Source organism: Anopheles marshallii, chromosome 2 (genome assembly GCF_943734725.1).
Source record: "Anopheles marshallii chromosome 2, idAnoMarsDA_429_01, whole genome shotgun sequence".
Taxonomy (NCBI): domain Eukaryota; kingdom Metazoa; phylum Arthropoda; class Insecta; order Diptera; family Culicidae; genus Anopheles; species Anopheles marshallii.
In genome coordinates this window covers 66,746,883-66,765,325 of record NC_071326.1, presented here as the reverse complement: position 1 = coordinate 66,765,325, position 18,443 = coordinate 66,746,883, and the positions used below count along the sequence as shown (strand labels likewise).

The 18,443-nt window shown below is 43.4% G+C and overlaps 1 protein-coding gene across 1 annotated transcript in view; it reads left to right on the top strand.

The window, feature by feature from the left end:
* The window catches only part of LOC128706757 (patronin), a 50,755-nt gene that overhangs the window by 10,871 nt on the left and 21,441 nt on the right, over positions 1-18,443 (top strand). The window contains exons 2-7 of the mRNA XM_053801700.1: positions 14,168-14,479; positions 14,565-14,653; positions 16,057-16,201; positions 16,354-16,503; positions 16,888-16,988; positions 17,071-17,177. Coding sequence (XP_053657675.1) covers positions 14,168-14,479; positions 14,565-14,653; positions 16,057-16,201; positions 16,354-16,503; positions 16,888-16,988; positions 17,071-17,177 — 904 coding nt within the window. The remainder of the gene's footprint in view (positions 1-14,167; positions 14,480-14,564; positions 14,654-16,056; positions 16,202-16,353; positions 16,504-16,887; positions 16,989-17,070; positions 17,178-18,443) is intronic.

The following is an 18,443-nucleotide window of genomic DNA, read 5'->3' as shown; positions in this document are numbered from 1 at the left end:
AAACCAGTCTGGTGGCGGACAAGTGTGGGCTGGAAAGTTATGGTGCGGTGCTACCAAGACTAGTCGATGTAGATCATTTCAGAAACTAACCTGTTTTATTTTTAAAGGTATTTGGAATATTGGAATATTACTAACGCCTCAATTATTTTATGCAAGATCCTAGAGCATCAAGAATCCAAAGAATTGGAATATTCTAAAGTTTAATGTCTAAGGCCAAAGGTGTTAACAAATCCTAGCATCAGTTGGGGTGCTAGCTGCCGACCGGTCATACTACAGTCTGAGGAAACTTTTCCACTCAAAACACCTGTCGCGACGAACGAAGCTGGAACTATATAGAAATATAGATGTAGTTCCAGAATACACATACGCCTCTGCGACATGGACTATGTCCAAAATTGACGAATCCCTCTTAGGCGCGTTTCAGAGGAAGATCCTCGGAAGAATGTTTGGCTCCGTATGTATGAACATTCGAGCTACAATGACGATCTCTGTGAGCTGTACGGCGAACTTACTGTCGTACAGCGGACTACACTCGCCAAACTCGCCCGGAGAGCTGGTCACCTCATGCGAATGACACCGGACGACCGAACCCGTGAAGTCCTTTTAGGTCGTCCACATGGACAGAGGAGGCGTGGCAGGCCCAAATTTAGATGGAGTGATGCGTCCGCCAGAAAGTCCGGGATAATGGATTGGCAGACGAAGACGCTCAACCGTGAGAGGTTTAGAGCAGGGCTACAGCAGGTCAAGATCGCAAAGCGGTTGTAGCACCAGATAAGTAAATAATGTCTAAGAGCTTAAGAAAACATAATAGTGTCAACTAAGTATGAAAGTCTTACATGCAAAGCATAACAACTCTAATGATCTTCTTCTAGCAACATATTTTACGATAGTGCATGTTTAATGAGCGCTGCGGATCAGTATGTCTAAATAGACATCGGTCGACATCTAGAGTTCAAACTTACTGAGCATGCACGTTTGTCCTACGTCCAGAGCCGTTTAAGCACGATAGAACGATTTATCTTCATGCGTACTTGTTTCTTCGCCGATGAGATATATTCGCCTTTAATTGCTAATTGACTTGCTGCTCAGCAGCTCCATTGCAATACGCTCTGCATGAAACCTGAAGCAAAACGCGAGTCCAAAGACTCCAGAAAAAGGCAAATTCCAACACACAAATCATTAGCCGCATTGTGTGAAGGGAAAAGCAGGGAAAACGAGGGAGAAAAAAAAACCGTCCAAGTCTCCCAACCATAACTGTTCTGTATTCGGTCTCCCTCAAGGTCCACTATGACGATGACTTCAGTGGCAGTGTTGGTGGTGGAGCACAGCGGTCTATAAGATCCGGTTGCATTTCCTTCGTAGCATAAACAAAAATCAGTAGCAAAACTCGAAACGCTTGGAATTTGCTTGGAGCTGTAGTTGTGATTCTCGGCACGCCTGTACATATATGTGTGTGTATGTGTGTGTTCGGGGGGAAAAGATGATTATGTGGAAAATATAGAAACATCGGTCCGCTGATGAATGGTGGAAGTCAGCTTGCGTCGCCAGACACCCTGCTTTTGGTTACGGCTGCATTACGAAGGGTCTTTTGTTATGATGCAGTAGGCAATTATTTCCTACTGCACTGAAGGCATCTCTGTAGATAGACGACCCGGAGCACCATTCGTATTGAGAAGACGGCAAAGAAAGACCTTCACCAGTAGCGGTTGCAAGACCAGATAAAAGAGGTGAAGACGAGATGAAAATGGTTTATGCTACTGCTTATGCTATGGTACTTGTGTCAGCAACAATCCCCCAACGATGGGCGAACTTGATCCGCAATTCTTCGCCGTTCCCTTGCATCGACTCTGCCGCCTTTCCGCGAGATTATGCCCTATTATGTGGAACAAAAATAATAATCTTCTGCAAAACAATCGAATGTACGGTCCTCTTTCACCGCCCGGCTGTGATCGATGGTGATGGTGCAGAGGAAACTGATCACTGATCCCAGCAAGTGGGGTGAAATATTTCCATGAAATTAACCCCACTTTACGGTTACGCGTCTAGCGGCGGAAGACACGTACGCAGCCGGCTGGAAGCAAACATTTATGATCACTTTTTACCGCTCATTCCGATCGTTCCGCGGTGAAGCAGATCGGCCAATGTGTTATGACGGAATAGTTATAAAGATAGACGTCGTCGCCGGCCGCTTCATTCGATTGAGTAATAATGATGATTATCTTTGCACAGCTCAGTCCCCCCCTCAGGTTGAAACTGTCACGATAATGTTCGTAAAATTCTTCCAAGCTGACTGCACTTCCTTGACAAATGGAACAGTGCGAATGGAAGGGAAACAGCCCACCCTAAACATCCACCGAAAGATGGCGGTAACGCGCGTTACGGTTGATCTTGTCTCACCGAACCGAACCGCGATCAATCGTCTTTTCTGTGCGGGGAATTCAACCCGGCGTCAATCAACGGGAGAGGTTCGTACCCAAGCACCTTAATTATAACATATAAACGTTTCCACTCTATTCCAATCAACGATTTTTCTGTCATGCGTTCGTGTGTTGTGAGGAGAAATTTGTGAACTAACGGAATGCGTTTGTTTAATTGTAGGGTCTATTTTTGTAAGGTATAATATTGCTTACACTATTTCTACCGCAACGGAATTTAAACCATCTCAATCGGAATGATGCAATCTGGCCAACATAACCCCCGAAACGCCCTGCTTGTCACTCACCATCTCCTCCAGTGTGTTCCGGTTTGTCAAACGTTGGCGCTTTTTTGATGTTTGATCGTGCACCGAAATTACCACTAATTTATTTGTTTAGTTTCGATTCGTTTTCGGATTGTTTGATGTTTTTTGAGGTTTTTTTTTTTCTACTGCGTCTATCTACTTCTTCTCATTCCCATATGTGACATATGACTTACGTCATTGCGTTCGAGAAAGATTTCAATTGAATGCGGCGCCGGCATAACTTGCTCCACGGTTTCGCGTTGCTAGTTTGGATTTTTTGGTCTAATGATGCTGGATGTGAATGATTCTGTAATTAAGTAAAATTGTTCCTCGTTACCGTAGCTATTTTTTACTTCTTAAAGCAGTTGGTTAAATGGATGATGCTATTTGGTGGAGTGGAAAAAATTCGTCGCGTTTTCTCATAAGCAGACATTTTTTGCATCTTAGTTTGATGCTTATGTTCAGTCAAAAATAAAGATCACTTGAAAATTATTGTAACCAAACCACATCGGCTGAAATCGGTTTTTTGAATTGAAACAAAAAATAATAACGTTAAAGTATGATAAAGTCGTATGTTCAATAAACCTTCTAAACGGTGCCTCGTCTCTTAACGGCTTTGCACTAGCTGTTCAAAATCTGTAACGCTTGGGATACTTTCCATAAAAACAACGGTATTTAAATTTCTGTTCTATAAAATAGCATTTCATTTATAAAATTCATTCTGCAAAAATGGTTTCCAAAAACAATAATAATGGCAAAACTTATCACTAATAAACCGTTAACAGTTAACTTCAAACAATCTTTCAACTCGGGGCTTATAACCTCGCGGCTTACAAGCAGCCATTCAAAACTGAATTGTAAAACCCTGTAATTGATTAGAAGTGGATTACCGAAGTTGCTGCTCATAATGCCATTCAATGTTACGAATGCGTATGTTTAATTGTTGTGGAATGTTGCAAATTCTACGATAAGTTTTTCTTCCTTTGCTTCACCAGCAGCGGGTTGAAGTTACGACCCGTGTGAATGTTGCAACGTAAACAATTTTCCGTACACTCCGGTCCCTCAAACACCTGTGACTGTTTCTTAAGATGCTGTGTCACAACATAAAATTAGCATGAACAGTGAACCACAAGCCATTTTTTCACTGGCAGAGCTGATCTGGCAGGGGACCGTAGCAAAATTGTAGTATTTTTTTGTGTAGAATGTAATTTTTCAAATGTCGAAATTCTTGTCCAAAAATTGTATTTGATTTGGACTGATATTTTCTTTTACCAAAGCGGATGTCATTTTATTTTAGCAAAATATTGTTGTTACTTTCGCATATACGTCTTCATGTTTTGTGGCCAAGTTTGCACAGTATGTAACCGGTAGATGAAGACAGAGCAGAGAATTACGGAAGCGTGTGGTTTATGTTGCGGTCCAGACCATGCAACTGACACATGGTCCCCCGTTGTGCCTCTCGCTATGAGAGACGATGTCTGGTGAACCTTGTCGCTAGCGCTGAACAGCATAACGATAGACATAAAGTCGTGATGCGTAACAAGCAGCGTTCGGCAGTGTTATGAGAAAGAAGGAGTGAAGAAGTGTACCGGTGCGCTTCCAAACTTGTTGCGGTGACCCCGTACGTTAGCCCTTTAGTGGTGTGATCTTTGATCCGTCCGTAAATGAAATAAAATCCCAAGCAACCGTTTAGGAGCGTCTCTTCGGGCATGCAAAGGAAAGGGTCAAGCACGTGCTGTGAGTGGTACTAATTTACTTGTTGGTTAACTACCTCACCAACACTCCCGTTTTGCCCTGATTTGTATGTCGCGAAGGAAAAACACATTTTTTTTTAGCTACAGTAACACCACGCGAGTACTTTTAATTTGTGTTTATGCTAAACATCTCACACTGCAGGCACCTATCGGAGAAACCGATTTGTGGGCACATTTTACACCACCAAAAATAGCGCACATTTTCCCGTCCATCGTCACGTTTTACGCGTCCCATAGATTGCGCTGGACGCTTGGTTAGGAAAAATAACATCGACACTGGGCGAGACCACTGTTTGTTTTGCTCTGTCCAGCGTGGCATACCGTGTTGTTTGTAGAAAGGAGCCCCAAACGGGGTACACTCACTTACTCCACGGTCGCAACCGAAACAACATCTTCCCCTTTGGAGAAGAAGTTACAAAACCCTCCCAATCCGGCCAATCCAAACCCAAGAGCCTTACCACTGTAAGCAAGTCGTTGGTTGTATCGGTTCGTTCATGTGGAGTTAATGTCCGAGTTCTCTGGGTAATGCTCACAATGCGCCAGGGTTAGGCTTGTACAAACCTTCACTTTCTCCTTTGGTGCGATTTTCCCTGCTTCCAGCGGGTTGTCCGGTTGATTTGCCTATCCAGCCCACTGTCACCTTGAGCGCGCTGGCAGGTTGTGATGCAGGAAGAAAGTGACCTCGTCGCAGAGGCGGGTTGTCAATTTCCCTCCCAGCTGTGTTAGTTCCCGCTCCGCCCGGGATAGAGTGTGAGAAAGTAGCGTCAAGAATTTCCGATGGATGAACTTTCTCCTTGTGGATCGCCGCCCGTTACAAACGGGCGAACACTGGTGTAAGTTCGATGTGCACGTTTTGGTCACGGTTAACCAAGCGTCGGATGTCGTAATGTTACACACGACCCCCCCAGTTTGTCGGCCATGTTCAGTCACGACTCTATTATCTTCCTCGCGGCTCGCTCGGTGCAGTGTGAACTTACATGCCTGCAAGAACACCGTTGATATCCATTGATTACCTCATCCACAGCGCTTCCCAATAAAAAGCCCGATAAGTTTCCGGATATCTGGTTGAAAATTTGAGACGAGGAAGAGAGAAATGTCTCTATACCGAACTGCTGTGGCCCCGCAGTTACTCTGCGTGCTAAACCTAAGTTCACTAATTGCTGCTGCATGCTCGTGAGTCACGGTTGAACTCGATAGTTTACACCTTCGTTGGGCACCTGTGTAAATGATTTACCATCCCAAAACGAACTCCTTCGTTGGAGGTCCCCTGGACGTACCTTAAAGGTCGCTGGAAGCGAGCAATTGCCGCGATCCAGGGTGAGGATCGATTAAGGGGTGAGGATCGATGGTCGATTAAGTTGCTCACCCGAACCCCAGCAGGTTTTTGTGGGGGCGTTCGTGTGTGTGTGTGTATGTGGTTACTGACGCCAAGACCGTGTACCGTGATTAGTGATCACCGATCGGTAAGACCATGAAGCCGATCATGATCGGATGTACGCATTTGTGGTAACGTTGGTAAAGGTATAAAAGTGTTGTGGCTTAAGACACTCATGCATGTGGTTTTATGTTCACAATTGAGATGTTGTGTATGTCTTATTTGACTTTTGCTTGTGGTTATACAACGTTTCCCCGGAAGATATTGTAACATATTTACCGTTTTTTGCATACGCTTAACATGTAACATAGCGCAGATGACATTGTAAACGTTTCAGATGTCTTTGTAGGTCATGGCGTTTTTTTTGTAAACCTACAATATTATATGACGTCTGTAGCCGACGACATTGCACACTGGTTTTGCATTGCATGGAAAAGTGTTCAACTTGGAGGTATAAACGCGGGTAGAAATTTGACGCAAAGAGTTATTTTGAAATGCAATGTTTTGGACACAGTCGATACCCGAGATACGCGGATAATGTATTCCAGAGAAATCCGCGTATCTTGAGTTACCTCTAAAACATCGTTTATATGTCAAATTAAAGGATGGAATACTTATTCCTATGTTATGAAGCACATTCGTAATTGATATTCATATGTTTATTACGCGAATTATAATAAATTTGTATGAAAATAAATTTTTATAATGAGGTAACGTATTTTTGAAGTTAGCAATTTAAAAATTGAATTCTGCATGCAAAACTCCGACAATCGCTGTAATATAGAAAAGGAAACGTTAGTTGAAACGAGATCTAAGCTGAAAATTGAAAATATTTTGTTCTGTGTAATGTCTGTTAGAACGATACAGAATATTGATTGATTGAGTAGTTTGCAGTACAGAATAAGAACACGCCAGGCGATACCATTACGTCATGGTTAGTCTCAGTTACCGTGTTTTATGTGCATAAATTACGATGATCCACTACAACTACACAACTCAATAGGCGGTGATAGTGCGAGCCGACTGGAGTCCCATTTAGCCAAGGTGTATGTAAATCTCCAAACCTCGGGCGGAGTCAAACAAGGCGACAGAAAAGTGTCACATTTCTTGTAGGTGGAACCAACACCGTGTAGAACGACCGTGCGGATAGTGTAGGAGTAGCAAACAATTTGGAACTCTAGAACGGCTGGTGTCATTTCTGACGCTGCAGCAGGATGGCGATGTGTGTAGCTCATTGCTGTCTTCCTTTTGTATTTAACCACGCATTGGAAACAAACAAGTTTTTGTGGCCAAAATATTAGTTACACGCTTATATAATGGCCTCCATGCCCGCTACGGACCATGCAAAAGTTCGTCCCGCAGCAGAAGTTTATGAAGCTCCGTCTAGAGAGGTCCACTTGGACAAAAAAGTGATTTCGCCCGAGAGAAGAGAAGTTCTTTGCAATAAAAGGGAAAACTTTACAACCCTCGACAACATTTATAAATCATTTGTACATTGTCGTAGCGGCTAGCGTTTATTGGCACTTCCAAATAGGACACTCAAAACTAAAAACACTGATCTTTTTTTCTTCTCTTTGGCCCATAATTCATCGTGTGACAATAGAAACCATCCGTACCATTATCGGACGTTACGCTTATGCTATCGGTTCCGACAAAGTAGTAAACTGCTGCACCGAAAATAGTCTTCGAAATCGATACTGTCTGGGTGCCCGGGTACCTCCTGGTACAGAAAAGACGCATTTTATGCATTCTACGGATGAATGAATGTGGTAGTAGTCGACCGCATATGTTTAAACATGCAAAACAACATCGTCGGTGCCGGTCGACCGGAAGCAGGGAGACACGAAACATGAGACACGGGCGTTGTTGCCTATAGCCTCACCACGGTACGGAACACCCCAACTCCGGAACTCACGATCGGGCATCCGGTGTGCGGAGAAAGAGAATTCCGTCCGTTGTCGCGCCCGATGAAAATGGAGTGGAATGGTGATTGGAATGATTGGACGTCACTTTCCGCCCGAACGTTTGTGGAACGAGCGGGTGCAGAAAAATAGATGGGTGGTTTGCGAAAAAAAAATGCAGCGGAACGGAAATTATCATACCAGACACACACTCACACACAATTCCAGTGTGTGCTGGAATTACATTGAATGCCGATTTGGCGTGGGATACCGGAGAATGGCTTACGAGCCGGCGAACTTGAAGTCGTTATACGGTGCGGAGTCCGAAGTCACGAAAGGCCCCAACCAACGGTTGATCGCACATTGGCTGTTCACCTTTCCTTCCTCGTCGATTGATCGCACTTGGTGTGTGGAAACATTCCTTTACGATCACTGGACGCTGGATGGGCCAAGACTTTCTACCGAGGTTTGCTCTGTCCTTCAGCAAAAAAAAATATTCAAAATAAAAATAATGTAGAGAGCAACTCGCGAATGATCGCGAAGTTGAGCATCGCAATAAAAATGTAATAACGCATTTAATTAATATCGACTAATCGATCAATTAGGGCCCCAACCGTCATTCCCTTTGTGTTTCCGCCCAGGTATCGTATTGCCGGCGAGGGTCGCTCGACGAAGACTCCACTTGACAGCTGTCAGTTTGCTGTTGGCAAATGATATTAGAGCGGAGTTTGATTTGTCTGTGGGGCTTTTTTGCTTGGAGCTAGTAGTGGATTGCGTCGGCACAGTGCAACAGAGGGGGATGACTGTCCGAGATTGTTTATTTGCAAAAGCCGACTTTGCGGTAGGCGTTGGCGTTGCAAGAGGTCTCCATAAATTTAGTGACCTTCCTTTATCCTTCGCCGTATCGTATCTACGTATTAAAGAGACAAAATTTGATGATAATTCTTAGCTCAGGCTGATCTCTTTGTCGGTTTTCGTTTGTTTGTAAATCAATTTTTATATAATTGTTGCTCTCTTTAACCTAAGGGGAGTTGATTATTACGACATAAGTCTTCTAGTTCTTTTTTTCATTTTTCTTTCTCAATTTTGAACTATAAGATTTCGCTGTAATGGTGCAAATTAGTTTTTCCCCACTACGGAAGCTCCAATGTAAGTAAGTGGCTACTATCGAACGGACACCAAAAATCACGCCCAAATGCTGTCTTTTTTTCGCCTCTCTGTCGGTTGATATACGACATTCCATGGTCCATACTCAAGGTTTCACAGAAGCTTGTGTGATCGCACGAAAAAAAGGTGGCAACAACCCTCACGTTGGTGCGCTGAGCGCGGGGTGAACAGTTGCCATGTGTTGGTGAACTTGGCATTGTTCGTATATGAGTGGCCAGTCCCGTGTCGGACGCATCGGGTCGCCCCGTTATTGACACTCTTGCCGTAATGGTGGAGGTTAAGGTTTTGCAATTTTCAGCAAAGCATCAAGTCTCAGGTGTTGTTATACAACATTCCATACCCAACGAAACCCAATGGTGGTGTGGATTTTTTCTCTAGTTAAAGAGTTGTCGGAAGTTGCTGGAGGTGCCTCTTAAAATATGTGGCTGACGGAATACTACATCTTTTCTTTTTTCGTCCTACGCCATTACGTCATTACGGGCTGTGATATAAAATATGATATCTTAGGTGCAGAACATTTTCTGATGAATGTTTCTACTCATTTTACTTCGTTAAACACGTCATATATTAATGTAATCTCCCCTTAAATGTATAAAATTCATCATAATTCAAAATCTTTATTACACTTTCGACCTGATTGTCAACGGAAACATGGACTCATCCAACGATCATCACTAATCCACCCAAAAACACACACACCGGATTCCAGATGCCATGAGCCGTAAAGTGAGAGAAAAATGTTTTGTTTGCCATGGTTTTATAATCAATCCCACGAGACATGTGTGGGATGCGATGGGCGGTTTACTTTCAAAACAACTTCCAACACCGAAACGGCATAGCCTCTAAACTCAATCAAACAACATCATCTTCGTGAGGTGCTCTGGTTCCCTGGCCGTATCGAGAAAACGATGAAAGGTGATGGACGGTTCATAAATATTTTCTCCGACAGCGCACCGCTTGTCGTCGTCGATTGTTGCCCCGGTAGATTTGTGTCTATATACGACCATATTGTGGCACGATGGGATTTAGATATGAAAAGAGTTGCATTTTTTTAAGTCAAGAGAACTAAACAATGGGCAAGGCTTTTTGCTTGCATACTGCCTCAGACATTGCGCCTTACACCAGCTTAATATTTGAGAATCAGCTGTGTCGATCTTCATCACTTAATGAAGTTTAGGGTATCATCATCGGCACATTATCATGATCTCTCGGCCCTTGCACCAGTACCTGCACATCACCTCGCAATATGCCGTTGCATCTGCGACGTGTCTGCATCAGCTTATTTCTGGAGACCTGGAAACGCAGATGCTACGCAGTTCCCCCAACCGTTCTGTTGGTGATGATGATAACATTAATCAGAATATCTCGAGGTGTGCATATGCGTGCCGTGGTCTCGTTAATGAGCGTGGTGGTTTCCCTTCCAAAACATAAACCATGCCCTGTGCCAGCACTACCGTTGGCACGTCGACAAAACGCGCACAGCGAGCACACTCGTCGGTCAGGTACTCTCGAGGGGCCACTCTTTTACGGCACACGGTTTAAAGTCCTCACGAAGGTACAGTTATTCCTGGGTGGAGGTTCGTTTCTTTCCAATCGTATCCCATCTCTTATCATCTTTCCCTTTATCTCCTGCATGGTGTCTCGCTCGCTAGTGCTCGACTCGGGGTAGGTTTATTTTTAAGACATTCAGGCACTGTCCCTTACTTCCACCCTCCGACTGCTGTCCCTTCCATGCCTCCAGCAAGCGCTGCGTCGCTGGTGTTGAGTCGAGCGAGAATTAGTAGATTGACAGTGCGGTCCCGGCCAAGCATAGATGCATCGAACGCGTTCGCTGGCATTAGCATGGCGGAGATGCACAATTTATGCGCATGGACGAGCGCATTAGGCGGTGTTGTGTGTATTTTTATTTTTGCACCATGTGCCGTGCTATTCTCAGGCTAGTGGCGGTGACATCTTTGGGCGTGAATCATTCGAATTTGGTTTAAAAAAGGGCGAATAGAGAAGAAAAAAACCGTTGGAAGCAACTTAAATCGATTACTATACAACATTTAAAAAAATAAAATAATATTACTGATATTTCAATCTGTATCGGACCTAATCCCGAACCTTCGGGTCATCACAGGGCTGATGAAGGGTTTTAGTCGGTAGAAGCCGTGTAATGTTTGCTTTATTTACATTTCGCATGTGTCACGGCACTGAAACCGGCAAGGTTACCACACCGAAAGACAACAGAAAACATCCTGCGGAAGATTGTTTTACGTCGCCACTCGTTGGCGGTGATGCAATTGTAATTTATTTTTTGCCCGAATGCTCTGGGAACGATGCTCCGAAACAGCATGAATTATGTTGTGGTTTCAACAAGCACACTTATTGTCAGTGTGATTAATTCCAACAAGCACTTGGACACACTTTTACTGCAAGCGGTGTGTTGTTAGGCTGGAGGATGAGGGAAATTTTATACGTGACTCCTGGGGTCGATTGGTACAAATCGGATGTTGACGTTTCCTGTACAACACTACACGGTACACAAGAAAATGGACAGAAGAGACAAACAACCCAAACACGTCACGGTAAGGCAGTTGTATGAGATTGGGAATGGAAAACTGGAAAGTTTGTACCGATGTACATTAAGAAGTTTTTTACATCTGTTGATCACACCATGCTCAGTAAGTGGGAATTATTTTTTTTAACCTAATGTTGACAGGCAGATGAATTCAAAGAGTTATCTCTTCTTCTACTGGGAATCAGACGTCTGCCTAGCCATCTTCAATTCGTTAGAACTGTTCAAATTCTAAGCGGTTTAAAGTTCGTAATTAAATTACCCCAAAAAAAACACACACACATACATTAGCAAGCTTATTTCTCAGAAGCCCCCTCTGTGAAAGCGCAGCCAAAATGGTTGTGAGGCTTTTACTCAGGCAAGCCGTTTAAAATCTGTTTATGCTTCTTTAATGAATACGCCCACTTTCGCCAGCCAAAAAAAAAAAAACCGAGCCAATGAAAAAGGGCAAAAACAATGATCCAGGTGAGTGAGTATGGCCATGTAGAATGCACAAACCATACACACACATACCTTCTAAACCGCCCCACGCTGGCCAGCATGATGGAAAAATGGAACGCGCCCTGCGGTGGCTTGCACAATTGGGCGAGCAAAGCGGTGAGTCGATCGATTTTATTTCGACCGACTAAACGACCTCAAATTTGTTGAAAAGCAGGCACATCGCTGCAGTTCCGCATGTTAGAGCATCAGCTGGTGGAAAACCTGATGGACTATTTTTTTTTTTTGGTTTTTGTTTTTACGGATGCTCGGCAGATGGGAAGGGTGCCTCGCTGGAGTTCACGAGCCATGAAGCAGGAAGGTTAGTGCATGGGTCTCGTTCGTAGTTGGGAATCCCCCGTAGAGAGGGCACAGTGGATGAAATATCTTGAAGCTTTGGAGCTTAATCTGGCAAGATGTACAGATTGGCTGGGGGCAGTGTGAAATAATTGGAAAAGTTTTCTCTTCGCCGGTTTTTGTTTCTGCATGGCGCCCACCGGAATACCCAGTTAAGTCATTTGTGTAAGGATTTAACAAGATTTGGCAACCATTAGTTCTTCCATGCCCGCACTGAAATGAGGAAAGTCACTTCATTATCGGCACAACATTCTCAAGAGGACTAGTGGCCTGCCGTTTCTGGCTTTCTTTGACATTATTGGCCCGTAGCGGGATAGTCAGTCCTGCGTACGGAAGTTTGGTCCAGATGGGATTTTGGTCTGGTCCGTTCGTCTGAAGACCCGGCGCCGCAACCAATACACTACCGAGACGCCCTAAAGGGAAAAGGAAAGTCACTGGTAGCATTGAAATATGAGACGAATTTAATTTTATTCATTATGTTTCGCAATTGGACTTCCATTTAACAAACATAAAAATGTTCCACGCAAACACTCCCCATTACACTGCATATTGCGCGTGTAGGTGTGATAGTTACGTCCCGCACCATGATTAATGTTGCATATTCATGCGGTACTAACGAGCGCACGGGTGAAGTTTGTACGGTGTGCCACGGCTGTGGCACAATCTCAAGTAAAAAGGTAAACAAACTCCGTTATCCCGGGTGCCGAGTAAATCAGGTTTCGGTTTTTGGCCGGATTACTGGCTGGCTGATGGTATCATCACCGTCACACCGTCATTTGGACCACGAGGAAACGTTCACCTTTAACCCCAGTCGAACACGCCTCACTTGACACGCGGTGGGAAAGGTGAGGCATTTGAGGTGGATGTTATTTAGTACGGATTTTAGTGGCGTTAAGAAGAGGACAGGAGGGTGGTGGTTGTTGATTCCGGAACCGGTCCATAATTATGCCAATGAAAAGCCAACGAGCGTCACGCACATCGTACAAAATGGGCGATATTATGCTAGCAAATCTAAATTAAGTCTTCAAACAAGCGAGGTTCAACATTTGTGTGTGAGTGGAAACATCAAGAAGCGATTTTCGAAAATGACGGCTCTAAGGGGAATAATGTTTGTCAAGGACACTACCGCATCCCTTAGCCTATGATCACTGCTTCCCGGTGTTGTCTGACCTCCTCCGGTCCATTGGTGGATTGGCTGGAAGAGAAAACAATAAAATTAAACGCTTTATGACCTTGCCGTCCCCAGTTGACACACATATGGTTACGGATGGGTGTTGCCTTGCGTTTGAAGGGAACTCAGCACCAATTCCACTCACTGCAAGAAGGGCTCACTCAACCATTGTGCGATGCCTACCACGCTTCTTGGTCCGGCAGTGTTTCGTAGCCTTGTCACACTTTTCCGACGACGCGATTTGTAGCTGGATGGTACTTATGCGTGCAGTTGACAGATGTTGACAATATTGTCTTGAAAACATTTGCAATTATAGCGTCTTTTTGGTGTGGAGAGAAGGGGAGACCAAACTAGCAGCGACGAACTGTCTGCAACAATGGAGCGATTAATTTGTCTTTTAGCACATGGTGCCGGTATCTTGATCCCACACGAGGTCTCCCTCGCCCGGTAGGTTTCAGTGGTGATACGCAATGAAGTAATGCTTCCAATTTAGTTATGTCATTGTGAGAAGTAATGTAGCATTGCGTCGTACAATGCACGCTTGAGATCTGAGTGTATTTGTCCTATAGCAAGGTTTTGTAATGATAGTGTAGAAATTTAAACCTCCTTGCATGTAACAAAATGTTGTCTTGCACTAACTAATGGATCGTAACTGATGTCTTTTTGTCACTTCTTTCTTTCGCCAGGCCAAACAGAGGTCATCAGTCAGGTGGCTGCTCTCGAAAGCGTACAACAATCGTGTGCCAGAAATTCTGAAGGATCCGTTCTACCGCGACCATGAAGGTCAGGATCATCTGAAACCGCAGATCGTGGTCGGGCTCGGCAATGCGTCGATCTACTGTCAGGTGCTGAGCAACATCTACTCCGATCCGAACTACCAGAGCCTGAATCACTGGTCGATTCTGCAAACGCTGTCCCGGAAAGGTGTCCCCCTGAACGAGTCGTCTGATCAGCCCCTCACCGAGACAGTACTCATACAGACGAATCCTCTTAGAATTGTAAGTGTTTGCCGTGTAACATATTTCCACTGTGGACAGCTATGTCAATAACGCAACTCTTCTGCATTGCTCTCTTCCCCAACAGAATGCACATATGACTGTGATAGAAGCGCTGATGGTGTTATACGCTAAAGAGGTGGCTTCCAGTGGAAGAATTTCCAGTGCTTTAGAGAGGTATGCAATTAGTGTAACGCACAAGAACGGCTGTGCGATGAGTTCCACTCGGCGGAATCACCATCGCGCACTTGAGCACTTTCTACGAACAGCGAAAACGATGATGCAACGTCGCAACCTAATGCGACCGGTCAAAATCCTTGGAAGAAACTATCTGTAATCTACCACCTACATACTCACCCGCCACCGCACTTGTTGATGCATGTGCTTCCACGCTTGTTCCACCCTTCAACGTGTTGCGGTGTGCGCGCTTCGGTCACCATGTGATGTGTGCTGAAAGCTCGGATTATTGATTCCACAGTAGCTCCGAGTTCGTTTTGTCGCTATCCATAGTTACGGGTGCGAATCGTCATGCCATTTGGCTATTTGGTGAGGGTAGCTCCTTGTTCTTGAGGCACAGTATTAGTGCGATTCCGTGTGTTATGGAATTTGCTAATGCGTACCGCAGGTTAGAATTCAGAACAAAAGCTACCGTAGCGTAGTAGGGAAGATTTGTCCAACTAGAAGGGTCACCTTTGCTAGCCCACAAATTCCATCCCTAAATTTGCAGACCAACACACGACGATGGAATTGGAAAGGTTGAGTTTAACATACGAATGAGACCGGTGTGCTGGTGATTAATGAGTTGTGAAATTAGAACAATTTGTTGGCTTAGTTCTAGAAGTATAGTGATGTTCATTTCGAGGGCTTGCTCAGGGAATCGTGTGTGAATTATATTTCCTTTGGGCACAATGTGTTGGTAGACATAAGGAGAACTTTAAAAAATACTAGCGCAGTGCTACTAACACATGTGTGTAGGCGAATCTTGTTGTGACCTCAGAGGTGTATGCTAGTATCACATTAAATCGTTAAAAGTGGGCACTTTTGGTCCTTATGGCCATCAAAACCTGAAGGACAATGAGATGTATCGGTATCGTGAATTCTATTAGGCCCACTCAAAGTGCCGACTCGAAGTAATAACGACCAGAGAAGGTTGTACGGAATGCGTGGGCATTTCTTTTAAATTTATCACTATTTATCCCGGAAGTCGCGGATACTGTAATGGACAAACGACAAGCTACCGTCGCATGTTCCCCAAAGACTAGACGATCTTGACAAAAAAACAAATAACTATATATGAAACTCAACTCCAAGAAATAGAAGTCTGGCCTTGCAAAAAGTGATATGACAAGCCACAAATCATGCGCGATCAATAAATGTTGTCGTTTCGATTACGACCCTGGCAGCGACGTTGCAGTCATGTCCAGAAGACGAGCACGAAGGTCATCATTTTCTCTCAACAGGAAGCGCTCCCTGTTTCTGTTGTCTTTTTGTGTGGTCGGAATGTTTTAACCACTCTTTTATCTGTAGTCGACTAACTCGTTCATTTCCTTTTTATTTTATTTTATTGCATCTGGACATAGAATATCTGGCCGTAGTGTAGCGCCAACGGTTCAGCATCATGAAGCTGCCTTACTGAATTGGATTTCGCACGTCTGCGGTGCGTTGAAGAAACGCATTGACTACGAAATGACTTCCAACGGAGGCAGTGGAACCGTGGACGAATACGTAAGTGTCTTGCTGTGTGCTGTGGTGTAGGTGTAATGTATCATAAGATACCAAGCAGATAAAGAAGATGATGTTGCAAGCCACTGTTTCTGTGGTTTAACCTAAATATCAGCATGATTTAGTAGAAATCTAAATGATAAATTTTCTTCTAGGGTCAACGGCACCAAAGCCCGGACGTTCCACCTGTACGAGACTTTCGTGAACTGTGCGACGGTGTTTGCCTGGCTTATCTAATCTCGTATTACTGTCCCAAACTAGTTCCTTGGCATAGCGTTAAATTCAACCACGTACCAACTATTGAGGTAAGTGTAAGTCACCTTTTTACCTCTTCTATCAACACCACAAAGGCAATGGGACGATTGCGCAGTGTTTATGTTGTACATTTCGCAAGACAACCGATCGTAAACGTGTCGAAAATGAACGCGATACCTGTCGCCCGGACATGGATTCCAATGAAAGAATAAAGCAATAACACAAAGCAAGCAATAAGTTTATCGTTTGTAGTAGGAAAAATATAATAAAAACAATATGAACATTACATCAATACGAAAAACGAGAGGAAGTTATAACGTTTGAAGCTGAGATTTTGTTCATACCAGCGATTTTGTTCACACTTTTGGAAGATTGCTTATTTGTGATTTATTTACATCCAGAATGTGTTCTCATTGTTTTGCTTTCTTTTTCAGGATTCCATTCACAATATTCTGATAGTTAGTAACTTTTCCGAGCGAAGTTTGCCATACACCGTGTTTCACATGTCTCCAGAAGATATAACCTATATGCGAGGGTAAGTCTTCTACCATAATAAGACATTTTCTCGCTTTTTCATCCCTGCTCTAAACTGATTTTTGTTTTGTATTTATTTCTAGATCAATGAAACAGAATCTGGTAGTGCTGTTAGCGGACTTGTTCAACCTTTTCGAAATCCATCCGGCCAAATGTGTTTGCTATCCTGGCATGGAACAGCAGTCACCAGGTAAGTTTCCACATGCCCCACGCATTGCACCCTCGTGGAGCTGTACAAACTGTTTCAAATATCAGTCCCGCGACTGCTTTCCGCGATACAGTTCCATTGAACTACGTTCCCTACCATTCGAATCCATCATCATCCAATGGTTGTTGACGCCGTGTGATTTCTCATGTGTGGTGTAATTTACCTCACTAGAGAAAATCAGTACTGCGTCAAATCCAATCAGCGCCAAATCATTTGTCATGACATTATCGAATCACGCTCATAAAACACACGATCTAAATCGGTTTTCACCACTTAATTTCGGCCCATTTTCCCAACCTATATCTGGCTTCACGAGTGTCACCGAACTGTGTAATAAAATTGAATCGCTTTTGTCATGGCGATAGCAAAGCAAAAATTGTATGAAAAAATAAGTACAAAGGCCTTTGAGATCACCATTGGTTTGGGTTTTTTTTTGTGTGTTCGGTTTGGTTATCTAAGCTATTAATTTGTTAACTTGTATTATTTATGTCTCCTTATCTTTATTGTCAAACCCACGAGCTTATGAATTCCATTAGGGGCTTGTTAGAACTCATTGGTTAGGTGCTGTGTTGATGCAAAATCGTATTTTATCGTTTCATATGATTGTTTTTTTTTGTTCAATTTCGATTTTCTACCTCGCTCTCACTTTTCGTTCTATCGATGCATCTTGATTAATTTCCCTTTCTTCGTTATTTTTCCGCTAGTATCCAGTGTTTGTATTTTTCTGGAATGTCTAGCAATCCTTTCATATTTTCTTAACTTTATTCGTTGGAAAATTCCTTACGGTTATTGTTGAGCTTCCAAGTAGAGAGTATTTGACTAGCATAAGGTAAAACGCACACAAAACGTATTTTACCCCTTGGAGCTTCTCAGGAAAGCTTTACATTGCACGTAAACCGATTGGCAAAATAAATTGCATCTCTACTCTGAAGACATTTATCGTAAGTTGATCGGAGACCTTGTCACATACCAGGTGTATATTTATGTATCTTTTGATCAATATTAGTCGTTGTTCAAGATGCTCTATTTTCCAGTAGACTCAATTCTGTATGCTTGTAATTATTGTTTACAAGATTTCTTGTTATGAATAAGAACAAAAATGGCTATATGCGAAGCTATTTTTGTATCAAAAATAAATTAATAAAACCTTAAATATTGGCCCCGAAAAGGACATTCCTGTCTGTTATAGATTTGTTTCTTAACATCATATTATTTCATTGCTTTCTAGCAAAAGTATTTTCACGAATT